Genomic DNA, 18,006 nt, shown 5'->3' on the forward strand with positions numbered 1-18,006 from the left:
ATAATAATAATAATAATAATAATAATAATAATAATAATAATAATAATAATAATAGATTAATTTAAGGTTTTAAATATATGTCCAGTAACTATAACAACAAAAATGTTGTCTTTCTCAATAAAGTAAATTTTTATTTAAGAATGTCCACAATGGGATTGAACCCAGTACTTTCAAGGTACTGACAGCTTATTCACTGCGCTACGGAGCCACCTGATTGTTCATAACATTTAATAAGGTCTTTCTAAAACCTTATATTTTACCTTCAATGCAACTTCTATTTTCTGGTTTTAAATTTCGATTTTTTAGATTATTATTATTATTTTTTAAATTTATTACCAAAGAAATTAAACCTGGGTATTATCCACCCGAAACCATCACACTGAAAGCATCATAGGGGCAATAATAATACTTGATGTCATAAATAGATGAAAACTGTTGAAAACTTAGTGTAGATCTGAATTCCGTAAAGTAATTAAGTGAATACATTATTTCGAATGCACCGATTTGCGTAAAAACGCCAAACTGATAACTTTTTACAGTGTCCAGATTGGTTATTTTTGAGAGTGTTAGTGTCGTCGGTACGTATTTTATGATATCTGTTTGACTCTACGAACTTTCAAACTGACTTTAAATTATAAAAGGAAATCAAGTTATCTGTTTATCTATCTGTAAAAAATACATTTCTAATTTTAAGGAAACATTGACTTATATATGTTTCCGGATCTCTGGATGAGGTTATTTATTCAGATTGGATATCAAATATGCATTTTAAAAATTACTTTTTAATTCCAAAGTGGTCTTGCCACTCACCACAATACGTGCTTTACTGCTATGATATGATATGGTCTCTGGGTGGGGTTCCTGACCTCCCATAGTGGGCAGGGGGGTACATACTATGTCTTCTATCCCCTTATATCTGTTTTTGTTTTGGGAGATGATATTTTTTTCCTTGTAAATCATCTCTCTGTTATGTATTATTATATTTGCTATTTTGAATGTATAATGTATGCATTTGAGTGTATTCCTCTTTGTTGGATTTTGTGCTTGTGTCCGGATGAGACTTATAGGTAATCTCAAACTAAGTACATTGGTGGTATGCTTTTGGAATCTACATCTGATCCCTATTTGTTCCCAGTTCCCCTATGTCTTACTTTTTCTTAGGTGCTTTAATTGTAATTCTAGAACTTTTTACTATCCCATTTTCTTCTTTTTTACTGGCGCTGATATAACCTAAATGTGTTGCAAGTGCCGTAAAACCCTTAAAAACAAAAACTAAACATGATATGGTCTAATGCCAGTAATCGGAGGCAATTTATTCTCATGCGAAATGTTGGATTCATGAATATGAGACATTATTGAACTATCAAAATTGTTGTTCCCGGTCCCTCACAAACACCCATTGAATCTAATCAAAATTGAGAAAATGTCTCCTTTTTGATGGACTATTTTTCAATCACGAAGAAGCATTTAAATTGCAGCTATGCACCCCTCACATTTTTTCTTGGATCCTCTTCAATTACAACACTTTTGCATGTCAGAAAATCTGAGGTTTCTTTGCCCACTGTGTATCCATTCAATATTTGATTCAAAGGACATTATAATATTTAATACATAATTCTAGACATCAACAGTGTTAACTAGTCTTGGTGGTTCGTGCATCTTCATTAAAACGGCCAATTTGTATTGGTAAGACTGACTTTCCAGTAATTAGAAATAGCAAACCTCCCAAGTCTTCCTTTGAGGGTATAAGCTTTCTCAGGCTAATGCTTGCAATGCAGGTTTAATATATAGTTGTTATAAGATATTGTGTGCTACCTGATAAGTATTCAAAGTGATTTATGTTGTGAACTGGGTTTTTGAAAAGGGTTTTGATTCCATCTTGAAATTATTGGAGAATATTTCATATGCAAAAGATAACTATGCATGCAGTGTGCATGTCGGAATTAGAAAAATTAACTATTAGATACCTAATTGCCAATAGAGAATTATTTTCGATGCAAAGTGTGGTGATAGGATTAACGAATGTGTTTTGATTATTGTCATCTAAATTTTATTAACGTTAACCTCTTTATTCCTCTTATGTTTTCTTTTCTCTGCCAATCATAGTAATAATAATAAAAAAAGATTAAAAATTCGTTTTTCCTTTTATATCTCGGTTATCCTTGGGACAGCATATTCAATATGAAATTGGACAATTCACAACCAGCAACATCAAGTTGCATCTCGCTAGGATTTTAAAGCATTGTATTTTGAAAACAGTAGGTATTCAAGAGTGAAAAAATGCTTTGAATTAGTATTTAACTTATTTGTTTACCCTCAAAGTGATGAAGCCCAGGAAGCTGTATACAGCAATAAATATTCCATTTACAACCTTGTCCCAGTTTTTAAGTAACTTGATAAAAATACATTTATTCAGGTATTGAAAAAGAACAGCCTCTTGAGTCCAATGATGGATTATCAAATCCAAGGAAATACACTAAGGAAACTCTAAAATGCATGATTGAATGTTTTACTTTTCATGTTTTATTCTTTCCTCTTTGAGAATGAATTTCAAAATATTTGCATTCATTTAAAATATCAAATGCATTACAAAGATTAAGACAGTTGTTCATTGATTGAATTTGCATCCATTGTGAACAGGCAACTCCTTTTTATTCGTCTAACCTTTACGCATACAGTGATTTAAAAAATTACTTTCCAAATAGACTTAGTCATGTCAACATGTTCAATAAAGATTTAAGAACATTAAACATTAAAATAATTTTATATCACTTGCTATTAGTGCCTGTTTGGTTATTTATGAACTTGTTCATGCTAAAATAATAATGCCTCAAGCATTTTATTGATATGTCTTTATTAAAAAATAGTAATTACGTTGGAGAGTCATTTATGAAAGATTAACGGTATAATGATTTATAGATAGAATGCGCTTGGCCAAGGAGTTCACAACATTGCCATCCGGAAGTATAAAGGACCAACACACAAACACTGTGTAACCATGAACGTTTATAGTCAGTTTAATACAGTTTAGTGAGAACAACTCACAAACACGGATGGCAAAAACAATAACAAAGGCCTGAGTGACGTCATCTGCATACTATCTATATTTAATAATTTTTATATATTTCCTTTATTCACTTATTAGAATCTTGTCTTGCGACATCTTAATGTGCTTCTGGGCTACAACCAAACAGAAAAGACATTTAGTATCTCTCCATTTAGACTGAGGTGAGAAAAATTCAAATCAAAAATGAAAATATCTCATTTAATAAAGATATCATTTTATCAACAACAAAAATAAAGGAAATGTCAAGCTTGCTACTGTTTATTTGTTCACATCATATGGTGGGATATTCCCCTCTTATAAAATGTCTTTTTGTTTTAGATTTAACCAGTTGACTGCCTTATTGCAGAAAGACACGTGAGGGACCTGTGAGGTCCTAGGTTTTAGAGTTTTTGCCAAGATGAGGGTCATTTAAATTTTTTTAAAAGCAAGTAAAAAAGATAAATCCAACAATATTGTTTATTGAGAATTAAGGCCATATTTATGTTGTTCATATCAACTTTGTTTTCTTTCACCAGGTCATCCGCTGTGTTCAATGCTTTTTTGAGTGGAGTCATGTTTGTAAGTCATTATTGATGGATTGTATCAGATTGTTATTTCGTCCATTGACATTGATATATGATTTTGTGTCATTAGTTTATATTCACTGGCAAATCTTTTTTGGAATACATCTTTTCATTCAGGAAGCTCTGTTCTTTTTATGGTATTTTTGGAAGCTTGTCTTTACATCGATTCAAATGAATATGATGTATCAATATTATATTACAGTAAATGTATAGACTGGTTTAATAGTAATATTAGCAGGAAGAAAAAAAAACCCTCTCTGTTATGCACTGTATTATAGTTTGTTTTACATATATTATTAATTTTTTAAAAATTTGAGTGTGTCACTCTTCGCGGGGACCTGTGCTTGTGTCTAGATGAGACTTTTAGGTGATCTTAAACTACACTGATAGTATGCTCTTGGAATCTACATCTGTTCCCTATTTGAACTAATTTCTCTTTGTCATACTTTTTCATGGATGCTTTAAAATTCTAGAACTTTTCTCTCTCCCATTTTCTTCTTTTTTACTGGCACTGATATGACCTAAATTGCTGCAAGCGCCGTAAAACTCTTAAAAACAAAAGAAAAAAAAAAAATGTATTGCGAGATACTAAGCATTACATTTCTCCTGCTTTACCTCGTTTAGTAAGCTGATCGATGGGATTCTACCAGCTTTATCATTGTTTTCTCGTAGTTTACTTATAATTTATTCTATTTTAACTGTTTCAGGTATTGGATCGTAACTTCCAGTTGGGTTACATCATCCTGCCCATCACCTTGCTTGTCCTTCAATACTGCCCGTCACCCCAACGCTATGCTTCAGATCATCAACCACCAAATTACACACTTTGGTACCTGGAACCTCATACTAGAAACTCTTGGTTGCATTCTCTGCTCGTCATCCTGTACAAGGTTTGTCATTGTTCTAAGATTATTCCTTCCCTCTGTTGTATGTATGGTGTGTGTGTGTTTGTTATGATGTATGTGTGTGTTTGTTGTAATGTATGTGTGTGTTTAGGTGTTCTTAATTTGAGAAGTAAATAGATAAATATTTGGACCCCGTAAAGCACTTCAAACATATTTAATGGATATTGGGCTATATAAAAGCTATTTTGTTTCTCTCTCCCCCCCCCCCCCCCCCCCCCCCCCATTTTTGTGATTCTCTATCAGGGATGTAACAAGTTCCATGATAATTTTCCAAAAATGAATAATCTTATCCCAGATGGATGAGGGATTTCTGGTGTGAAATTCAGCACAATCTCCAAATATTTTAATACAATCTAATTAGGGCCTAAATCCCAATAGGTCATAACTTATAGATAGTATGCGCTTGGCTAAGAAGGTCATAACATTGCCATCCGTAAGTATAACGGACCAACACACAAAACTGTGTGTAACCATGAACGTTTATAGTCAGGTTAATTTTGTTTAGTGAGAATTACTCACAAATGCGGATGGCAAAAAACAATAACAAAGTCCGGAGTGACATCAACTTCGATCTATCTATATATATATATTTTGCAGTCAAGCAGATAATCTCAACCATTTAGTCCATTACTTTAAATTCTACCACCAATACATTCAGACAGATGAGATTGTCAAACAAGTCAATACTATTGATAAACTAGTCCATTTGTTTTTGATATATGGTATAAACCACGAGAAACCTTAAAAATTATATATAGTTCTATGATTTTCTAAATTCTAAGCCTTTTCTATTTGCAACCACTCCCCTAACTTTCTTTTTTGTAGTACCAAATCAGCACCTCACCACTTTGTGCGATAATCCAGACTTTGGTACAGCTGGTCATCAATACCATAGATGCCCAACACCATCGATGTAAGAAAACTGAGGATGGATTCCCTCCACTGTCACCAAATATGCATAGAAGTAAAGGTAAAAATGCATCGTGTTTAAAACTCTTAATCAAGCAAACTGCCAGATCAAAAACTAAAACCCACATCGTGTCCAAGCCAAATAAAATTCAAGTTCACGTAAAAGTCGACTATTTTTATCTTTCTTCTTGTGTCTGTCAGACTGGATTAATTTTTATAGCAAACTTAAAGATGATTTTAGTCCTATAAAATTTGCTTAAAAACGGATAAAATTCCCTTTCTTAATCCCTAGAGCATTATATCAAAGTGTGTCTTGTCCATTCCTCAGCTAACAGTACATAAAGACTTAAAAAATGAGGGTTATATATAAAGAATATTATAATACTTCAAAAACAAACATGTCAATTGTATTTTTGTTGTGGAAAATCATTTTAACCTTTTTATTTTTATTGTGAAAATTAGATTTCAGCAAAATATCTGTGAGTGATTTGGAGAATATTCTAGAAACAGATACACCCCCTCAGTCTCCATGCAGCCAAAAGCAAGAAGTGGCATCTGTAGAAGTTAGGACTCAACCGGTTGGGGGTGCAGTTGTTCATTATTTCAAGGTAAGAATATCATCAAAATCATAAAGTGAATTACCCTTAGGGAATGTTGGCCATCTGTGTTGACCATCTGGTTCCACCATAAGGTACATTTATCTGGGCCAGTGACTTCTACAACTGCTTACACCTCTTCTCTTTCTTTAATTATCCAAAGTATTTTGTCGTCCCCATGTAACTATTGCATCCTTGTTCTGGAATGAGACCATTTGGTTTTGCTCAGGCCCTCTCTGAAGTCCTCTTTTGAGGGAAAAACAGCAAAAAAAAAAAACCCCACCAAAAAGTCAATCCAAAACAAAACCAAAGAAAACAATAAACTCTTTTACAAAATAAGGATTGCTAGACAATATATGTTGGATCACTTTTTTAAATTTTAAAATGGTATTTTTAGATTCACGTCAATAAGCCTGTCATCAGCACTGACTTTTATACTGAAGCATAACAATATAATTGACAGGCTCAGCCAGATGGAGCTGAAAGCAGTGAAGGCATAACATCGGATGGTGACAAAACCCCACCATTGGCATCATCTTTAGGAAGAAAAGACGGTGTAAGGAAAGTCATTAAAACAAGGCAACCTCGAAGATTGGTGGAGTACTCAGAGCCTGAATCTGCCGACGATGACTCAAAGGATTTGGCAAGTGTTATCCTTCTATGATATTTTCTAAATGGTCGTTTATTATATGCAGAATTCATTTTTCTTCAAATTGTGATAATCTCTATTCCAAACCAAACTAGCAAATAATAGGAGATCAATATGTGACATGTAAAATACATTTTAAAAATGAGAACTAAACATATTATCAAAAATCTGAGTTTCTCTGATTTGTTGTCAGGTAAACTGAAAGCTATGGGCTTAACATGAAAAGAGACCTTTAACTTATGCTCAAATACTTGATATTTGGTTGCTGATGAAAAATGGTCCTTCCCACTATGTTACGCAATTTCGCTTGAATTAATTAATTTGCAGCTCAATGATTTATGCTTTTTTATTTGTATCAATTTTTTTACATGAGTTAAGAAATCAGTGAATCGATAAACAAATAAAAAAGATGATGATAGTCGACTCTTCTTTATGAAAGAGGTTTAGGCTTTATATTTTATTGTAATTAGGCAGTGCAGCATGGAAATCTCAACATGTCGGGGACCCAGCCTATTTGTTTGAGATTTCTTTGTTGAGTATTTTATTGAGATTTCTTTGTTGAGTATTTTACAAAGAATATGAAGAAGAATGTGAAGGAGACCTAAACATGGATGGATTCAGTAGGGGAAAATGTCTGTAAACCCCATTATTAATTTTTGATGATTGTTGTATGAACTACAGATGCTATTGTTTATCTTAAACGTATCCATTTTTTTTTGTCGTTCACAGACTGAAAGAAGCGATGCTCCTCTTTTATCAAAATCTTCTGTTGAAAAAAAGATGGCCCAACAACTACAAGAGTTTTCAACTTTGTCTTCAAATACTCTTGCAGATACTTCTCCGGCTAAAGGTATAAACATTTAGTGTGTTTTTGTTCCTTTTAAATTAGCTCTCTATTATATATTTTGTTAATGCTCAGTTCTTTGATATATTTCTTGTATAACTATTTGAGTGTAACCTTTTTGTTGGAGATCTGTTGACAGAGTCAGTGTATGACTTTCAGATGGTGTCAGACCAACTACAAAGATACATTAATCTTGAATCTTCCTCTAATCTCTTTTGAACCTGTTCCCTTCGTTTTACCTCTTCATTTGGTGTTTTTATTAGCTTGATCTAAATATTCTGACGATTCTATTATCTCCAGTTTTTACTGGCAAGGAAATTAATTAGTAGTGTCGCATATGCATAAAATTCCTAAAGTGAACAAAAACTATTTTTTTTGTTTTGGTATGAAGCTGATACATTTTTTTTCTGTTTTCCTTTAAACTCATAATTGATTTTTCTCACATTCATCAGTGTATGAGTAAATATCCAACAAAATGATTGTAGCAAGCATATTTTTCAAAAACAACGGAATCAATTTTTTACTGTTCTTCATTAATAGGTGCTACAGGAGGTACGTCAATTGAAGGGTCCAGTACAAGAGATCATGGTATGGTTTCAGATCATAGCCGAGATGGAATCTCAGATGGAGATACCACAGATGACACAGATAAAACCCAAACAAGTGATTCAGCAGGAGAGGTCATTCAGGAAGAAAAGGGTTGGTTGATTCAATTTTGAAATCCAATCATATCCTTGTTTTGTTCTAATCTAATGATATAATGGAATTTTTTTGTATGTGACAGTGTCAGGAAAACAAAAAACAGGGAACATTTGCTGATATGGACACTTCTGTCCTCTCCATTCTGTTCTCTGAGGTACTCCTGAGTTTACAGGTATTTTATTAGACTACTTGAAAGAAATTAGTTAATCTAATAAATCCAAGTGCTTTCCTGAAGTTCCATACTTTTTAAAAATAATAGTCATTTATGATCTTATTTTAACGCAGATTCTGATTGAGCACAATGTCAAGCAAACAGGCTTTAGATGGTCATTTCATCAGCCCAGTTTATTTGTCCTTGGCTCCACTAAAGAGCTGATAATAATATGCTGAAAAAGCCTCCTGTATGGCACACCCTGATTATCTTACAAACAACTTTTCATTTAATAAAACCCCCTATTCCACAGTAGAGATAAAACCAATAGAGCGGAAGATCAGTCCAGCATTAAAACCAAATTTTCGCCAGAGACGACCTAGGAAGACTGGTCTGTCTACCATCAACTTTCAAAGGAAGTTCCCGGAATTGTCTGAAGAAAAGCAAGGGCAAGAAGAGAGTGGACAGACACCAAGATCATCTGGGTATGGAAAATGCAGATATTGAAGATTTTAAAATTCATTAATGAAATTGAAATAGCCGAGTCAAATAAGCATGGATTATAATTTTTTTTTTTTGTGTGATTCATTGGTGATCTTCTAAATGCAAGGGGGAATAGGATGCAGACAAAATAAATGGGCATTAACAAATCAAGCATTTATTTTAATTTGATTCAAAGGAATAAAACCTTAGCATTCCACAATTCTAATATAATGAAAGTGGACATATTACGACATTGGAATCATGTTGTAATTATGCTTGGTTTATGGTTAAAAAAAAGATTTAGACATTCAACTACAACTTGGAATCGGGTGATTCCGATATTTTCACAATAAAGTTTCTTTTGTTATCCTCTATTAGATAGTTTTTTTGAGATCAAGATTTGATTTCATATTCCATTATAGTTTTGGCCAGTTTGATGAAACAAATCATTCCACCCCACTTACAATTTTGATGACATAGAATATTAACTAGCTGGTTTATTATTGTTTGTTGTGATTCATATTTAATGCTGTGCTGGATCGTTGAGTTGAAAAAATAAAAAAAATAAAAAGAGAATGTGAATATTACGAGTGACCTTAACTACAGTGGAACCTCCCAATTACGACACCTCCGAATAGCGACAACCTCCTGATAACGACATTGACCCATGGTCCCGATTTTTTTTCTATTTAAGATCAGTAAAAACCACCTCCAAATAACGACGCACTTTTTGATAAAACCTCCGTATAACGACATCATTTTGGCGATTTTCGGCAGTTTTCGTAGATATCTGATACTAAAAATACCGAGTATGAGTACTCAAAGTTTATAAAAACGATTCCTGCTTGAACCAATGAGAACGCAGCTTTTTTTTAGACGAATCTTGGCTGATATGCATTAATAAAAACTAAGGCATAAATGTAAGTGTAAGCAAGTAAACACAAAATCTTGGAAACTGTGATATTATGTGGTGATAGAAGTAATAGTAGTAGTAGTAGTAGTAGTAGTAGTAGTAGTAGTAGTAGTAGTAGTAGTAGTAGTAGTAGTAGTAGTAGTAGTAGTATTAGTAGTAGTAGTAATAGTAGTGGTAGTAGTAGTAGTAGAAGTAGTAGTAGTAGTAATAATAATAATCATAATAATAATAATAATAATAATAATAATAATAATAATAGTAGTAGTAGTAGTAGTAGTAGTAGTAGTAGTAGTAGTAGTAGTAGTAGTAGTAGTAGTAGTAGTAGTAGTAGCAGTAGTAGTAGTAGTAGTAGTGTTTTTGTGGGAGGAGGAGGCAGAGGAGGAGGAATTTTATCTAACTCGCAGCGTCCTAATTACCTGTATTTGTTTGTTTTAAAGGGTTTTACAGCGCTTGTGACACATCTATGTCATATCAGCGCCAGTAAAAAGGAAGAAAATTGGAGAGTAAAAAACATTCTAGATTTACAATTGAAATGACATAAGAAAAAGTAAGACAAAGGGGAATGGTTTAAATAATAATAATAATAATAATACACATTTATATAGCGCTCATTCTCGTGTAAAACACAAGCTCTGGGCACTTTACAATATAAATATCAATTTTAAGTGAAAAAAAATAATAACAACAATAATAATTCATAGCCAAATCAAGGATTCATATAGAGTCAAGAAAAACAAATACAGATAGGGAACAGATGTAGATTCCAGGAGCACACTATCAGTGTACTCAGTTCAGATCACCTAAAAGTCTCATCCAGACACACGCACAAGAACCCTCTAAGAGGAATACACTACAATGTTTTGTTTGTTTTGTCAATGTTAATAAAAACTGGTCCCGCGGGCCTTACCACGCCCACTTTGTCCGCCATCTTGGAAACCTCTAAATAACGACAACTCTGGATAACGACATAAAAACTCGGTCCCGTGGCATGTCGTTATCGGGAGGTTCCACTGTAGTCTGTTTGTTTTGTGTAGTGACTGATGCATTAATATTATCATTGAGTATAAAATTGAGAAGTGAGTTGTCACTTTGGTGAATTACATGTCAAATTATAATATTTGAAATAAGTTTTGAATTTTGATTGATTTGATGGTCTTCTTTTTTGACAGAATTATTCTATAGGAATTTGTAGTGTTTCACTTCATCAGCCATGAGATTCGATACCAAGATTCGGTTGAAGACTGGGGCTCCGCTTGTTAGATATAAATATGAATATTTAAATGGCACATTTTTATGGTTTACTATTCTCAATGCACCTCACGATGCATTGTTTATTACCGCAACTGGGATTTTGGATTCATTTCTTTTTTTTCTTTTAAAAAAAAAAGAAATCTGTCCAATTTTTTTCAAATAAGATGGGAATGTGTGACGCCAGTTTAATAAGTCTATATCAAAAGTTAAATTGGAAAGGGAAAGGATCATCAGGGAGTACTGAAACTGTTACAATTAAGACTATAAATTTTCCATAACGTGAAAAACAGTTGATCTCATTCAAGGCTTGATGATCACTATGGTACTTCACTTGCTGGGCAACTGGGAATAAAAATATTTTCAACTGGATAATGGTCTAATATAAAATATATTTGTTAATTAAAGGCGACATCAGATGGTTTTTGATATGAAACAGATCTGTTAACTGAAGAAGATACATTGTAGGCTAATTGCGGATATTGATTATCTTTCAGTCGCAGGTCTCGTAAGGCAGAGCTTTTGGCCTCCAAGCACTCCAGTAGCAAGGCCTTGTCCAATGCACGTTATGGTGAGAACATTATGGTGGAGAGGTGCAGCGAGTGCAATGCTGTACTTGAGCAGTATGATGATGACACAATAGGCTTGTGCATCACAGTGTTATCTACTTTTGTCCATCGAGAACCTGGACTTGCCACACCTCTTCTCAAGGATATGCTGCAGTCTGTATCAAGGTTAGGTTTATTTATGGTAGCAGCTGCTGTATTGGAATAGGGTTGACATTTATCTCTTCCTGTGTTAACCAAAGAGAATTATTCAGAATAATACTTTTGTGTTCCAGTGATTTTTACAGTTAAGTTACTATATTATTATTAAGTTACATTTTTATTTTGATAGCTATTATTAGTAGGTAAACATGCTTTGTTATTACCTGATATGCCACAATGTCTAAGACTCCGTTATCCGTTGTAGCACAAGAATTCATTTAAAGTCGTTCCCAATTCTTGTATTGTCTTGAAGCTGCCTTCAGTCTTGTCACAACACTGTTTAACAACAGATGTTCTGCTTTTTTTTTTTGTATCGTGCTGAAGTAGGCGATTAATTTTGTAAGGCGGCTGCTGTTAAACAGAGTCAGGATCTTTGTCTGTTGAATCTCTTTTTACCTCTTAGAGACTACCCCCTATTGCTATTATAGAATTCAGGACGCTTCCATCCCAGACTAAAGATATCACTTTCCCTTAGGAAATGACCCTCGTGTGGCTGCTCAACCCTAACACAGAGTGGCCCAGATAGAAGGATCTTGACCTATCTCCTCATGGAGAATAGGGTTTCTTACATTTTGTTGACAGAATCCTTTCGAAAATTATCCATACAGTTTAACTTTTAATGGAATCTGCATTATTCTTTTACTTTTTGTCATTGATTTCATATAAGAATCTTGTTTTTACCATTTCAGCATTGCTGCAAGCAGTCACTACTCATGGCAAGCTGAAAGGCAAGTCTTAAATTTTTATACTCATCCAATGGTTCTTAATTCTAGAATCGGATTAACATCGAATTGTTAAATAAGAAATTGCTTTTCAATGAGAATAAGATTGCAAAAAGTGTCAAAAGGTATTTTCATTATATTTAAAAATGGAAGTATAAAAATTGGGCAATTATTGAAAAAAAAATTCAAATTATCATTTATAATTTTACTGTTTTAAAGTATCACGTTTTCTCTATTTTCCTTGGTGTGAATACTTAATCGAATGTATTACAGGTATTGGAAGTCCATATTGAAATACTATTTTGATATCAATCTTTGTTTTCATCTTCGTTTTTATGGTGTTTTATTTCATTTATTTTTGACCACCAGGAGTGATCCTTTGTTCGATAGTCCATTTAAAAAAATTACTTATAATTTATAAATGCATTAATCCAGAAATAATAATGATGTACACATTTTGAAAAATTCTTCAGCAATGTTGTGATACCAGGTAACTGTGTCAGCATAGCCAGACAATTTTTGAGATGTGTTCTCCACCAGTTGGCACCCAATGGTATCTTCCCTATGCTCTTTCAAAGCAATATGGAAGGTGAGGAAACTAAACTGAACAAGGACTTGAAGGAGGGAGAGGAGACACTTAGTGTTGGAAATGAAAATTTTGAGTCAGTTATGAAAATAAAAATATGTTTTAACAGTTTCTCCTCTATTAACTTGATTCCTTTAAGACGGATATATACAGTAATTTCCCATAACAATTTAGACCATAAAAATGGATAGGTGAAAAAAAAAAATCATTGCAATTTTATATTAAGCTACAATGTCCTCAATGCTTGTGAATACTTAAATAAGCAGAATTCACTCCATGCAAACGGGCTTCTTGATGTTAAATATACAGTGGAACCTCCCGATTACGACACCTCCGAATAGGGACAACCTCCTGATAACGACATTGACCCGTGGTCCTGATTTTTTTTCTATTTAAGATCAGAAAAAAACCCTCCAAATAACGACGTACTTTTTGATAAAACCTCTGAATAACGACATCATTTTGGCGATTTTCGGCAGTTTTCGTAGATATCTGATACTAAAAAGGGTAGCCCTATTCGTCCTTAAGGTCGAATAGCATAAAAATACCGAGTATGAGTACTCAAAAGTTTATAAAAACGATTCCTGCTTGAACCAATGAGAACGCAGCTTTTGAAACCAATGACAACGCAGCTTTTTTTTTTTGACGAATCTTGGCTGATATGCATTAATAAAAACCAAGGTATAAATGGAAGTGTAAGCAAATAAACACAAAATCTTGGAAAATGTGATATTATGTGGTGATAGAAGTAGTAGTAGTAGTAGTAGTAGTAGTAGTAGTAGTAGTAGTAGTAGTAGTAGTAGTAGTAGTAGTAGTAGTAGTAGTAGTAGTAGTAGTAGTAGTAGTAGTAATAGTAGTAGTAGTAGTAGTAGTAGTAGTAGTAGTAGTAGTAGTAGTAGTAGTAGTAGTAGTAGTAGTAGTAGTAGTAGTAGTAGTGTTTTTGTGGGAGGAGGAGGAAGAGGATGAGGAATTTTATCTAACTCACAGCGTCCGAATTACCTGCTTTTGTTTGTTTTAAAGGGTTTTACAGCGCTTGTGACACATCTATGTCATATCAGCGCCAGTATAAAGGAAGAAAATTGGATAGTAAAAAACATTCTAGATTTACAATTGAAATGACATAAGAAAAAGTAAGACAAAAGGGAATGGTTTAAATAGGGAACAGATGTAGATTCTAGGAGCACACTATCAGTGTACTCAGTTCAGATCACCTAAAAGTCTCATCCAGACATACGCACAAGAACCCTCTAAGAGGAATACACTACAATGTTTTGTTTGTTTTGTCAATGTTAATAAAAACTGGCCCCGCGAGCCTTACCACGCCCACTTTGTCCGCCATCTTGGAAACCTCTAAATAACGACACCTCCGGATAACGACATAAAAACTCGGTCCCGTGGCATGTCGTTATCGGGAGGTTCCACTGTATTAGTAAAAATATATCACCAACATGTTCTCAGCAGATAATATATATTTAGATTAAGAACTGATAAGCAGAGACCACTCTAAATTACCATGAATAATTTTATCTTTCTTGTAGGTAGTATAAGATTTGTTCCATTTTATTTGTTTCAGACCCACATTTCTGGAAAACAATGGCCTCTGCTCTAATAGATTTCAATGACTTACCACCACATGCTCCACTTCAATACCTTTTGGAGGTTTGTAAATAGCATGTTTTGTCTCTAAATAATTATTGTTTCAGCACAAGGTTTAAAGTTCAATTCCCAGATCTGTCATTTCCTTATCAAATCTGTATCTTGATAGTTATACTACAAATGATTTAAGAATGAATTTATGGAAGAATATTCTTAAAGTATTGAAGCACCAAACATTAAGTTGTTAAGAAAGAAAGTGAATGATCATTGTGCTTACCAGATTGCCTTTGCATCTCGGAACCTCCCATTGTCTTACCTTTTATCGTGTTTTTAATTGTAAAACTAGATTTTTTTAACCATCCCATTTGGTTCCTTTTTAATGGTGCTGAAATGACCTAAATGTGTCGCAAGCGGCATAAAATCTGTTAAATATGAAAACAAAATCTTTGTTCTCCAACACAATAACAGCAATATCTTCTATAATCGATTTAAGCGCACTTATTTTCAGATTCTTCTGTTTTAATGTCACCCTATCACTTTATTGAATAATCTCTCTTTCTATAAATCACTTGTCTATTATTTTTTTTTATTATCATTGTTAATTTCTTCCTCATTATCATTTGTGGCTGGGCTTGTAGAATAAATAAAATTGCATTAGTTTGTAGAAAGTGAAAATACATTATTAGCTGAATTAGCCAATTGTGCTTGAGGAAATAATACATTTAAAAAAAAATTGTCGTGTACGATTTTTACATTTTCCATAACCTGGTGTGAAATCATTTGCCATTTACTATATTTTAATTACATTTTTTTGTTTTGTTTCATATTTCAGGGATTGAATGACCGAAAGAACCTCCCATCAGATACTGTGTTACTTCTGATGACCAACATGTCCACTTACCTAAATTGCATATCATTAGAGTCCTCAGTGCCCATGTGGACCACCATCCTGACACTTTTTGACACCTTTCTGCGACGTCTGCCCTGTGTTTTACCCAGTCCGTGTGATGTGACTCCCATTCTCAAAATTATCATCACTCTTCTGAAAATCCATGTCATCGGCAATGTTAGGGTGAGGATGAATTTGTTTAGATATGATGCCCACTCAGTTTAACATTGATTCTTGGATTTTCTTTACTACTTTTGGTTCAGTGCTAGGTTAGTTTGTTTTCTTTTATGAAACTGTAAAGGCAATTCTTTTTCTGCCTCAAAAATTGTTTACTATGACCTTTGTGTATTACAACAAACAACACTATCTTTTACACTGCGTGGAATCAGCGCTATTTCAGTTGGAACTCCCAAGGGACCAATAACCCTCCCTGCTTGCTACCTGCATGAGGTCATTGGAGTTCAACTGGTATCAGGCAGTGCCGTGTCCAATGGGGGCAATTATGGATATTTATGGTCTTATAATATGTCTGTATAGCGGGAAAACAATAACAGACTCTTTCACTTTATTATTTTGATTTGAAAAATCAGTTGTCTTTCTAAACATCAGTGAAGATTTGACATTCTTGTGGTTAATAGTTTTCTTTGAATATCACAAATTGTTGATCTATTTTTAAGTGCTTGTAAATTATGGTGCACTTAAATAAATAATTCGTTATTCAAAACTCAGCGGCAGTATCTCAAGAATTTTGATAAATATCAAAAGTACATATATGCATCTATGTTCCTGTGCAATATTATCATATTGGCAGTTGATTTTCTTGATTTATTCATGGTTTTGTAAGTTCTGTGTATTGTTTTTTTTACCAATTCCGTTCCTCTCAAGCAGTTGTGTTGATCATAACAGTAAACTGATATGATTTATGTCTTTATGTGGTAAAATAACTCATAAAGATAATATTTTATTGACCAGTAAATTCTAAAAACCAATATTGTGTATGATGTCAATATCTCAATTTACTATCAATCTGCCTATAAAGTATGACTTCTTTACAAGAAAAAATTCAATCACCCAACAAGGTCACTGGACACACTACAAATATTGCAGTATCAATCATCAATTACAACTAACACTAAGTACTGGTACGGTTAAATTAAATGATTTGCTCAAACTCAAACAGACGGACATAGTATGTGGACAAAAGAGGATTCAAAATTATGAGGGCATATAGTTTATTCCAAGTATAACCTTTTTCTCCTTATTGACCAACTACATTCAAAACGAACACACTGTCCATACAGGTTATATAGAATCCATCTCCTTTCCTTCAAGAATACATATTTAGTCATTGTCTTATAAAGTCATCTGATATACCATTGAACTCCAGTCAGTCAAATTTAGAGATAAAACGATTGAATAACAGTCAGAATCAAATCAGTATAACACCACAGGCATACCACAGCAAGGTCATTTAATTTTTGGGAAATCACTGCCATTTATATCTGGACGCTTCAGTCTATAAAAAGTTAACACATTCACTTGTGCACAAAAGGAGAACTTGAACTTACATTATATTACTTATTCAACATGCAAGAATACCCTAAACATTGACACCTATATGACACTATAAAGTCGGCATTTCCTGAGACAACCACACAAAAGCAGTACCTTATACATCTTCAAACTATAATGCCTAACAGTCATAAAAAAAATATAATTTTGACTTGAATCGTAAGGGATTTAAGTATAGAAAAAAAGTTATCAAGCCATTAAAAAGTTGGCTTTCAAATGTGCCCAAAACTCATAATATTTAAATCAGTTAAATGCTTAAAAAATAATATTTGTATTATTTTCGTCTAATGGTTTATATTTTATTCCTAAACTGTATATTGGACATAATTCATGGCATGGAATACTATGGGAGAGAAAATAAGGATCTCACCAAGTCATGCCAAATAAGAAATTTACACTAAAAAATTCATATCTTTTAAGGTTTTACTGCCCGGACAACAAAACTTGGCATGTGTCAAGATCATCATTTTTACTTTATATTGATGCTTGTTTCAATGATTTTCTGCCGCTGGGAATTAAAATATTGATATGCAAATTACAACAAATTAATTTCATTGATAGCTCAAAAACCACTAAATTGACACCTCTCTTATGAGCAGCCTTAAGAGGATACATTATTATAAACCGTGGCATATGATGAAAGAAACCTTTGCTTTGCTTATGGTGAGGGAACAATTTTCATATTCATGTTAGCAACTGAGCAATATCATGAAATATTGCAACAATTAATTACCATCAGCGGCATCACAGATTCCTACTGACCGCTACCTGTTCCACCCATGGTTGACCTAGCACTGAAATACCGCTCAGAGGGGGAAATGCCACGCAGTGTTTACATCCAATA

General features: G+C 33.4%; 1 protein-coding gene across 9 annotated transcripts in view; it reads left to right on the plus strand.

The window, feature by feature from the left end:
• Window positions 1-18,006, plus strand: part of LOC144957648 (protein unc-79 homolog) — a 112,676-nt gene that overhangs the window by 53,313 nt on the left and 41,357 nt on the right. For 5 of the 9 annotated variants that reach the window (XM_078889028.1, XM_078888999.1, XM_078889004.1 and 2 more), the window contains 14 exons: window positions 3,146-3,228; window positions 3,583-3,625; window positions 4,338-4,520; window positions 5,361-5,505; window positions 5,907-6,052; window positions 6,504-6,683; window positions 7,419-7,539; window positions 8,074-8,232; window positions 8,700-8,871; window positions 11,528-11,764; window positions 12,487-12,525; window positions 12,993-13,108; window positions 14,679-14,764; window positions 15,534-15,773. In XM_078889028.1, coding sequence (XP_078745154.1) covers window positions 3,146-3,228; window positions 3,583-3,625; window positions 4,338-4,520; window positions 5,361-5,505; window positions 5,907-6,052; window positions 6,504-6,683; window positions 7,419-7,539; window positions 8,074-8,232; window positions 8,700-8,871; window positions 11,528-11,764; window positions 12,487-12,525; window positions 12,993-13,108; window positions 14,679-14,764; window positions 15,534-15,773 — 1,950 coding nt within the window. The remainder of the gene's footprint in view (window positions 1-3,145; window positions 3,229-3,582; window positions 3,626-4,337; window positions 4,521-5,360; window positions 5,506-5,906; window positions 6,053-6,503; window positions 6,684-7,418; window positions 7,540-8,073; window positions 8,233-8,699; window positions 8,872-11,527; window positions 11,765-12,486; window positions 12,526-12,992; window positions 13,109-14,678; window positions 14,765-15,533; window positions 15,774-18,006) is intronic. The other 4 variants (XM_078889011.1, XM_078889016.1, XM_078889037.1 and 1 more) reach the window with 1 other exon arrangement.

The sequence above is a fragment of the Berghia stephanieae genome, chromosome 1, assembly GCF_034508935.2.
Source record: "Berghia stephanieae isolate SIO BIC M18660-M18661 chromosome 1, UCSD_Bste_1.3, whole genome shotgun sequence".
In the NCBI taxonomy this organism is placed as follows: domain Eukaryota; kingdom Metazoa; phylum Mollusca; class Gastropoda; order Nudibranchia; family Aeolidiidae; genus Berghia; species Berghia stephanieae.